General features: G+C 35.8%; 1 protein-coding gene across 2 annotated transcripts; it reads right to left on the reverse strand.

Annotated features, from left to right (window-relative positions):
* Positions 1-2,105: 2,105 nt before the first annotated feature.
* LOC106071918 (uncharacterized) lies at positions 2,106-10,321 on the reverse strand. 2 transcript variants are annotated; one of them, XM_056027379.1, is made up of 5 exons: positions 10,303-10,321; positions 7,901-7,994; positions 6,855-7,097; positions 5,909-6,064; positions 2,106-3,072 (listed from the first exon to the last, which is right to left on the reverse strand). In XM_056027379.1, the coding sequence occupies exons 2-5, from the start codon at positions 7,974-7,976 to the stop codon at positions 2,834-2,836; spliced, it is 714 nt and encodes a 237-aa protein (XP_055883354.1). In that variant the 5' UTR covers positions 7,977-7,994; positions 10,303-10,321; the 3' UTR covers positions 2,106-2,833. The 2 variants fall into 2 exon arrangements, with proteins under 2 accessions (XP_055883354.1, XP_013087601.2); XM_013232147.2 differs by lacking the exon at positions 10,303-10,321 and adding an exon at positions 9,837-10,134.

The raw sequence follows: 10,321 nt of genomic DNA on the forward strand, positions 1-10,321 counted from the left end.
TTGCAAGAGATGCGCCACTATTTCCACCGACTCTCTACAGTGTCATCAACGTCATCAAAGTTTGGCCGGAACCGGGCAAAATAAGCACCAACAGGGCAGTGCCCCGTTTGACACTGCGCAATGATTGATTGTTCCGGCCTTTTTAGCCTCCACCATGGATCGTCGCGGTCCGGGCGACGCAAATGCTGCCAGACTCCACGGGCTTTGTTGGAGCCATCCCAGGATTTCAACCACGTGTCATTTACCCACTCTCTGTCGTAGCTTGGTCAAAATTACTTGGGGCTTCGAAAGTGAGCACGGCCAGCGCTTCTTCTTGTGCTAGAGCATCAGCCGCCTCGTTACCCCCCCCCCCCCACGCCGCAGTGCGAGGGCACCCACTGCATAAAGATGACAACTCCAATAAATAGGCGGATGTTATTTGCGGTGCCTATTGCCTCTTCGACCAAAGGTGACTTTCCCTTCAAGACAGCCATGGCTTGGAGGCAGGAGCTAGAATCGGTAAGTATTACAACAGAAGTCGCAACGGTTTCCTTTTAACGTAGTTTTTCCCCTATGTGGCGTAGTGCCGTGATAATCGCGATGAGTTCAGCGTCAAAATTACATGCGGCGAGGCCGCATGCGCCTCACAGCTTGTCTGGATCGAGGTCCGGGTAACATACAAAGGCCCCATAACCGGCTCTCGAGGGGTCCTTAAGTACGACCCATCTGTGTAACAGAAGATAGCATCTGATGGGTACGATTTAAGAGTTTGTGTTGCCATCTTTTTTAGTATGTCCGGGTGTATGTGTATTCTAGTGCCCCCCTCCAGTCTCACTAGTGTGAGGTTTACAGGAGGGCTGGGCAGGCTTGGAAGGCAGGTACTTATCCTACGGATTGGTACCCGGTCGGCGGAGAGTCCAGCTTGCACACTCAAATTTGACGCAATGTGCATGAATGATTTCCGTTGGATCCTGTTTCTCTCTCTCCACCGACTGACTAGCAAGTGGGTGGGGAGCCCTGGATCGCCCCTTTTATAGCGCTCCAGGGCTACTAGTACCGCCCTCTCTCTCCTCAGGCCGAGAGGAGGCACCTTGCACATTATTTCTGCAGCGCATGTTGGGCTTGTCCTAAAGGTGCCAGTTATTAAATGTGTGGTTGAAATAAAGTCGGAAATCGGAATATTAAAAGAAATATCTTAAAATGTCTAGAAAAGATTAAGGTTGAATTTACATAATTTATATGTGGAGCTCAAAGATATGAAAACGCAGCTTCAATGTCTGGAACCATGGAGAAGTGCAACAGAATAGCTATTTAATAGATGTATATAAAATTCAGTCAATCTTTGTGATCAACAGAAATTAGCTTTTTGCTTAGCATTTTTGATACGATTGAAGTACTTTTTTCGTTCTAAATTGTTGCCACTAGAATCGCAGCTTAAGATCTTTTATTTTACCTTTACTTTTTTTTTTTTTTTTTTTTTTTTTTTTTTGGGGTTGGGGGAGAGATGTACAAGTAGGTCAAATATCTTTAAACTATCGACAATGTGGTGACTAATTAAACCTTTTCTTCAACAAAAGCATAACACGTTAACGCAGTGTTATAAAAAAAAAGGTCTTCTAAAAAAAAAAAAAAAGCATTGTGATTCAGAAAAAAAAAATTAAAACAAGATAAAAAAAAGTCAGGCGAGCAATCATACGATGCAGGACCCACTATTATTTTAAAAAAAAGAGAAAAAGAGGTTCATTCTTGTGTGCATTGATCTTTTAAACGCTGAGCTTCAACTCCTACTGGAAGCAATCATTGATCAGGCAGATAAATTTGGAGCAATGCAACCGAAAAATTCTTTAGGTCAGCAACCAACGAAGTGTTGTAGGAAAAAGGCGACATTCCAACAGAAATAGGACGACTGAGAAGAGATCTAAAGGCAACAAAAGGTACTTTTGTAGAAAATAAAAACTGACAGTGCATGATTCATATACCACTAAGACCTTAAAAAATATCTCTAAATCATTTAACGAAGCCTTCAACCGTTTCTTACCATCTGCTTATCTATGGCATTTCATGTGAAAAAGGATCTTTAAAAAATTAAAATTAAAAACTTTTTGAGACAAAAGAACAAACGACACTTTCACAAAGGGGAATTGTATTAAAAATGAGATTGTTAAAGACATTATATTTGATGAAGTTAATGATACGATTTCACAATTGAAATCCAGAAAAAAACAGTGTAATTTACTAATGGTTGCATTGTTGCAAATTGAACTATAGATTAATGTCATGTCTTCAACTACGAAGATTAAGGGTGCATGACTATGCAAACCCAGTGAATTATAAATACATTTTAATAAACAACTAAATTTTAAAATTTAATAGACACTCATTTTATAGTTGTTCAATAATCAAATAACATAGATAATTATAAACTATATGTATTACTGTGCAACAAACAAACAAACAAATTTTAAAGTGGGAGAGGCGGGGGTGACACCATTAGCTGACCGCACCTGTCGACACCCATCCTAGTGATGCCACTGTATGTTACTTAACAATATAATAATAACAAGGTGACTAACAAACAATCTATTACTCTGGATGAGTGTTTCTCAGAGAAAGTATAATAATAAATTAGAAACAGTTAAAGTGAATATGATGGGATATGAATAGTTCAACTCTTCAATTTGTAACAAACACTTTAGCTCCTGTTTTACAATGGTTCAACTCCCTTTTATTGATAAAATGATAGTCTTCTATTAGAAAACAGTGTCTGACCTCTTCACCAACTAAATCTATTTATAAGTGACTTAATTTCTATTTATAATACAAGGTAGGTAACACAGATATGTAGATAGCAATGTTAATGCTGAATGTATCCCAGCCTCATCTTGCGGTGTCTGTAGTGTAACGCTCCTAATATCACAATGATCAGAATAAAAATAACTCCCCCAACCACGATGCCAGCTATGACCCCGGTAGTCAGTTTGCAATTAATGTCTTCATCTCTGTCGTTGCCGCAGTCATTGTAACCGTTACAGGTCAATTGATTATCAACGCAGATGTTTTGACGATCACAATTGAAGAATCCGTTGCTGCAACCTAGGTTGTGAAAGAAAAGAAGAAAATACTTATTTCATTCTTATAAAAAGTCATTCTTACCCATTTCTTGTGTACTTTAATGTAGTATTGTTTTTAGCGGCCCCCGAAAGGAGAAAAGACTCTATTAGTTTTGTGTGGCTTGTTTGTCCGTCTGTCCGTCCGTCCGTACCGTTTAAATATCAGAAACTTAGAAAATGAAAATCGGACATCATGATATTTTAGATCATTTAAAGTTCTGATGCAAAGGCTACATTTTTCTTTTCCGAAAGTGAACCATCTAATTTTTTAAATTATATATGCAGATAAGCAGATTTGTAAAAAAAAAAAAAAAAAAAAATTACACCACTTTCAATGAAAAACTTCAGGGGAGATAACTTCTTTTTAAAAGGTCATGGACTTCATCATTAATAAATCAAGCTTCATTTATAGATACGCGCATTGGTACAAAACATTTGCAGCTAAGGTCACTATGGTAAAAGTGTGAATGGATCATTATAAAATATATTTTCCATTTATTAACTAACTCATTGAATAGAATACTGATTCAAATTTTATTTTTTAAAAAGAATTTTGATGCGAACTTCGTTTTAGTTATATAAGTTTTAAAAATAATTAACTACTTTTATAGTTTTGACATAATCTCAGTATATGGGCTATACTTAACAGTCTAAATAAGACTAAATAGAGCCCAGATACTACATTTATTTATAAAACGAGTTCTAGTCTAGATATAGTAGATTCTATATCAAGATTATATATCTAGATCTAAATCTAGACTTAGATATAGACTTAGATCTAGATCTAGAATTAGATTTAAATCTAGATTGACTAGATATAGACTTAGAGACATAGAATTAGATCTTGAATCTAGATTTAGATCTAACACTAGGTCTACATCTAGCTAGATGTATGTCTAGTTTGTATGACAAATGACAATGGAGATATTAATTTTTATTTGCGAAGGGTAAGTCTTGTCATCAGTCATCTGTACACAATTGTAGCTTAATGTAGGTCAAGTATTTTTTTTTTCGTGTTGCCAATTTATCTAATTTTGTTAGAAGAATAAATCTTTTTTTAGTTTCTCTTTATTACAATGTAACATGTTATTAATTTTGAATGTATGGATAAGGTTAATAATTATTATTTTAAAAAAAATATAAGTGTACGCTAAATGAATATATGGAGATGCTTTGGCTGAGGGGGTAAAGCACTTGGAACTAGAAGTCCCGTGTTCTAATCCTGGTGAAGACTGTAGGTGGACCACTACGGGGGCCGATTTTGAATTTGTGTTTCACACAAACTGTCTTTGTAACTGTCACGTACGCTTTGTCTATATTTAGCCCAAAGTTGTCGGCAGAATTTCAGCTACCTCGGGAATTTCCAGCATGCAACAAACTTATGTTTTGGAGTGAATGTGATTGGTTAGAAATATTAATTATTGTACGTTGAGCTGTATTTATTGGTCAGATTGATTAACCAAGCGACAAAGAGATGTTAGTCACGTGGCAAAACGCCCAAAGCTCTGAAAGACCGCCAGTCTCGTGTTGGAACTTAAAGGAAGATGACGTGATCATATTATAGTGTAGATCATTTTATTTAATAGAAATATACATATTCTGTTCTATTCAAGTACATTTAACCATTGTAATTATTTGTGAATAGCTTTTCCGAGTTTTGAATTAAAGTATTTGTTTTTGACGAGGAGAAGTTTCTTCATTGAATTTAATAATAACATACTTATATCGTCTTATCGACTGGCAACTTCTAGATGATCCTCTTATCAACTGGCAACTTCTAGATGATCATCTTATCGACTAGCAACTTCTAAATGATCATCTTATCAACTGACGATTTCAAAATCCTCTGCGACCACGATCATTGATTGTGCTGTTTAGATCAAGATAACCTTCAACGTGACATCTATCTTAGCACCATTGATGATCGTGACAGAAACCTTGTTTTGTTTTCGTTTTGTTTTCGTTTTGTTTTGTTTTAGCTTGATGTATTAGAGTGTAGCTAGATGTAGCAGAGTGCAGCTAGATGTAGCTGATTGCAGCTAGATGTAGCTGTGTGTAGCTAGATGTAACAGTGTATCTCGAAGTAGCAGAGTGTAGCTATATGTAGCAGAATGTAGCTAGATGTAGCAGAGTTTAGCTTGATGTAGATGTAAGTGTGAGGTCTAATGAAGTATGCACTTTAAGTTAATCAATTCTATTTTTATTAATTTTATATCAACTTACTTTGTCTGTCCGTCTCTTTGTCTGTCTGGTTAAAAGTTTGAACATGTTTTTTCTTCCATTTTCCATTCTATGGTCAAGTTAAAACTTTGCACAATTATTCATTGAACCTGGCAAGACACGAACTGATAAAAAATAAATCAAATAATCAAATAATTAGTTTATTAATTTTGTTGACGAATTATTTTGACATCGAAATAAGGGGAATAGATTCTACTTAATGAGAGATTTGGATGTGCATATGGATTTAATCCCCTTATTACTTTTTGACACGTTTTTTCTCCAACTTCCCACTCTCGGATCAAGTTGAAATTCCCAATACACGAATCAATCCAAAATAACCAATTAGTTTATCATTTATTACTAAATAATTAATTTTGTTTTATATATCAGAAAGGGGGTTAAACCCTGTAATTTTCAAATAAATGGCAGTAATTAGCGTGTTTTTCTTAAATAAGCTTTGTTTTTTAATATTTTTTTTTTCTATTGCTTGTTTTAATTGTGACATCATCATTATTAGTTTAGTCTATATTGTAGCTGTTATGAAAGCTTGTTGGCTTAAATTGTTTAAAAAATCTTTTAACAGTATAATGACATACCTTGATTGTCATTCTTAATGTACACCTCGCTCACTAGCAGCTCTACAAATGGTGTGGACAGTGGACTATAAGGTCCAGCCACGTAGCTGAAGTAGCCAGTTTCTCCCAGTATGTATTGACCAGCTGGTCTTTCCGACTTGCAGTAGCCCAAAGGCCCTAAAGAACATTAAGATATTGTGAATAATTTAAATGTAAACATTGAAAGATTTGATAATATATATAAATATTTGGAATGTAGGATAACTATAGTGAATTTTTTTTATTGGAATCAATGAGATATGACATTTTAAATGCACAAATTACATTGTAACCTTCCATATTATGCACAACACTTCCTTCTAATGCTGCTTGTATATGCTTAAAACAAAAGTGCTGCTTGAAGTGTGTAGAGGTCATGGGAGCTTACACACTATGAGGCGGCGGTAGAGAATGTTACGGTGCTTTGAAACAGTCGTGTCTTGCCTCTTAACTCTACGATACGGTTTGGTCACTCATTGGTCAACGGACTAAATGAATGCTTTCACACTAAACGGTTTTCTATGTATGATAGCGAGAGATGAGCCAATCACAAATCAGTCATTTGTTTACTTTTTAATTTACTAAAACAACATTCACAACAAATGTATTCAAGTGCGAAATAGCTAGAGATGGCTCGGGAAAAGTCTGTCCAATGTGAAAACCATAACGACAAGAGAAGAGCATATGTTTTTATCTTTTCAGCACTTGGAAAACTGTGTAATGTATAAGGACCTAACGTTAGTTAGGAGAAATTTGAAAGTAGTCTCAACTTTCGGGAATAAGAGTTCAAATGACGTCAATGAACTAAACAATGAAATTTTTCAAACATTGATAATGTCGTTTTATTTGTTTAGTTCTCACTTATGGATTTATTACAACACTTCAAATACAACAGGGTTTTGTCCCTGCAATAAATACAAGAACTCACCTAACATTTTTGTGTTGTTGGCTGTCTCTAGCTGTATGGATTCGTACTGACAGTCCATGGAGTGGGTGTAACTGCTGTCCATGTGGTAACTTCTAATGCTTGCGACGAGACTCTTCGCCGTGCCAGCTTGCATCTGAATAGAGCATCTGGTGTTGGCAGGCAGCGTTGGGTTTTTGGAGACCATGATGATGACATCCCCATCTACCAAAAAGACTCCATGATAACAGAGCTCGTCGGCATAAACTGAACGCAAAGATGAGAAATTAGGATTTGACAAGTTGATGGCAAAACTTTTCGTCTGTTGTTTGTGTGTGTGTGTATCATTGTGTATGTTTTGTGCTTGTGTGTCATATGCTTTGGTTATTTCAAAAAAATAAAATTTACTTTTTCGTCTGAAACTGCGTTCTGTCAGTTAATACACTCTCGGCAACTAGGATATTACTTATATACTTTTATTAATATAGAGTCCCGAAAATAAATAAAACATCTTGTGTAGCTTAACAGCAAGAAATAATTGGACATTTTTATACAGTCAAAGCCACACAAATCAAGCTAGTTGGTGTCTCCGGTGCATCGAAGCATTGGTTTTCTGTCATTACAACGCTTAGAGAAAACTAACAATGTCTGTCCGTCTTGCAAAAAGCTTGAAAACATTAGTTCTCCCACATCCATTTGCGGATCAATGTCGAATCGTTCATTTGAGGCTGTTATATCTAAACGCAAACTAAATGTGCATTGTTTTTGTTCGCTTTTTATTTTTCTATTTCATTTGCCTTCATCCTCTAATTACCTAACGCCAGTCTTCCTGTAGCATATAGATATATAAATAATGTGTCTCTCAGTATCAGCCACACTTTCCATTAGTAGCTAATCATGATCAGCTTCCAGTCCATGTCTGTTATTAACACAGCCTCTGATGCTTACCTCTATAAGAAGGACAACGTACTATGCATTTCGATTTATAACTTTCAAAGGAAACACATCGACATAATAGAAACTAGTTTTAGCGATCATATAGAATTGAATTGAAAAACCAACCTACTTACTGGTCATCGGAAACTTTGTTGCTGTCATTGAAGCTAACAATGTGCTAAACGTCACAGCAGACAGTAACATCCTCATCAGATCTTTGCATGTCAGCTGAAAGTAGTGCAAACAATCTTTCTTTATTACTAAACAAACCAAGGCAAACATGTATTTTTTACACATTACAATTTAATGTTTTGTTTTATATATAAATTGTCATCGATAATAAGGATACAGCCAAAAATAAATTAATTAAACGTATACAAATGTACCAAAATGATAAGCAAGGGAAGTAAATCACAGTAAAAAGTACGAAATAATAAACAAGGAAGATAAGTCACACAAATTAGAAACAAAGTTAATTATAAGCAAGGGAAATAATGCACACATGAAAAAAAAAGTAAAGCTTCCCTTTCAGACCTCGCGATCAATAGGTCAGATAATGTTCAGGTCAAATCTGTTCTTTGGGTAACGGTTAACGGGGCAGGGTGTCATGTGGCCAGCACAATGACCAACCACCTTACCTTCCCCAACTAAAGTCAGGTACCCATTAGACTTGGGTGGACTCATGAAACAACGAACTATATCAAAAACAGGGGAAATAGTTCTCTCCCCTATAGACATGTTGTAAAAGATACCAAGACATAATTCACACAGTTACAAAGAAGATTGTTAAGAGAGTAGTTTAAATCTTGTTTATTTTTTTCAAAGGAGGAAAATGTAATGTTACAATCGGATGCATAGTACGTTGTCCTTCTTATAGAGGTAAGCATCAGAGGCTGTGTTAATAACAGACATGGACTGGAAGCTGATCATGATTAGCTACTAATGGAAAGTAATACAAATAAAAATCCACTTCATTGCAATGACATATCATAACCATTTAATTAAGGCTTGTCTAACTTTAACGATGGCTTTCATTTGATCACCTAATCTTAACTAAACACCTAGATAACATAGAAGTTAGAAAACAGAAACTAAGCTATCATAAGAGAGATAACCTATTTGTATCAATACTGTGTGATGAACTCGATATGTTGTACTTCATACAGTTTGATATTTACTAACACACGTTGTTTTTTTTTTCAATAACTCCCTGGTTTCTATAAATAGATTACATCAATTTGTATACTTGACTATAGAAATGATTTGGAAGATATGTGTTTAAGTATTGCTGTAACACTCGCATATAATGTGTCGGCGATTCAGAAGAAAATGTAGAAACTATATCAGTAGTTGACCGTTCATTTCATGATGTTGTGTACAGTATATTAGAAATTGGACGGGCCATTTCACATTGTCCAATAACCTTGTTATATCTGGTGACCATGTTAATGCAGCACTGTGTTCGAAAGGATACTCTTGGCTAATGCTTACGTTTAAGTGTGCCATAGTACTTATGAATTCGAATAAAATGCAGATGTTCTGTGGGAATGAAAGAGTACCATGACAAATGAACTGGAGACAGAGAAAGAGATAGAGAGAGAGAATGAGAAGAGGGTGGAGACAAAGCGTTGGGAGATTGGAGGGCAGGGGGAGGTAAAGAGAGAGGTGGAAATTAAGAGAATGAAAAAGCAGGAAAAGAATAAAGGAGATGAAGTGATACAGGTAAACACATATATTTTAGAGAAATTACCTTAGACAAAATGATTCAGTGAACTCATTTCTTTTATATAGGAGATTGTAGAAAACCGTTTCTAAATTTAAAATATCAGGTCATAAATAAAATGTCTATGCACTGTCTGTTGTGTGGGATATGCACTGGACTGTTGTCTCGGTGGTCCAAGTGTTAAATCCTGCCCCGTCATCCCCCCCCCCCACCGCCATCCTTTGGGAGGTTTGAACAAGGATGTAATAATCTTCAATCCCGAAACAACATCCCAAACATGTAAAACAATTAATGGACAGATGCTAAATATAATGAATAACCTTAATGTTTATAAGTTTTTGTCTTACCATTTTGCCTCGAGTAGGCAAACTTGAAATATGTAGTATCCACTGAGATCACATTCTCTGATAATAGGTAAAGTCTTATTTTAATACACCGGATGTACTAATTGTCTTTCGATAGTTTGCAACTATATTTAGCCTTTCAATAACTTCTTACTAACATAAGCGGATCCATAAGAGGGACGACTGCTTGCTAATGCTTCTGTAAAATGGCCAAATTAAAAACAAAATCTTTATTAACGTAACCAAATTGGAATTCAACTTTCCATTTCACCACATTGACAAACGCCTACAAACAGGCCCGCACGATCGGTTAAAATAATGTCAGCCTAGTGATCTCTCTCACTTCTCTACTTAGCCACGCCCCTGTTCACTGATTGACGTAACCGTTTGGTATGCGATATCAAAGTAGAACGGGTGTTGTGTGGAGTTCACTTCAGAGAACTAAATCAAATGGTATTAAAACACCTACCCAACTTTCTGTCTGTCCT

Source organism: Biomphalaria glabrata, chromosome 4 (genome assembly GCF_947242115.1).
Source record: "Biomphalaria glabrata chromosome 4, xgBioGlab47.1, whole genome shotgun sequence".
In the NCBI taxonomy this organism is placed as follows: domain Eukaryota; kingdom Metazoa; phylum Mollusca; class Gastropoda; family Planorbidae; genus Biomphalaria; species Biomphalaria glabrata.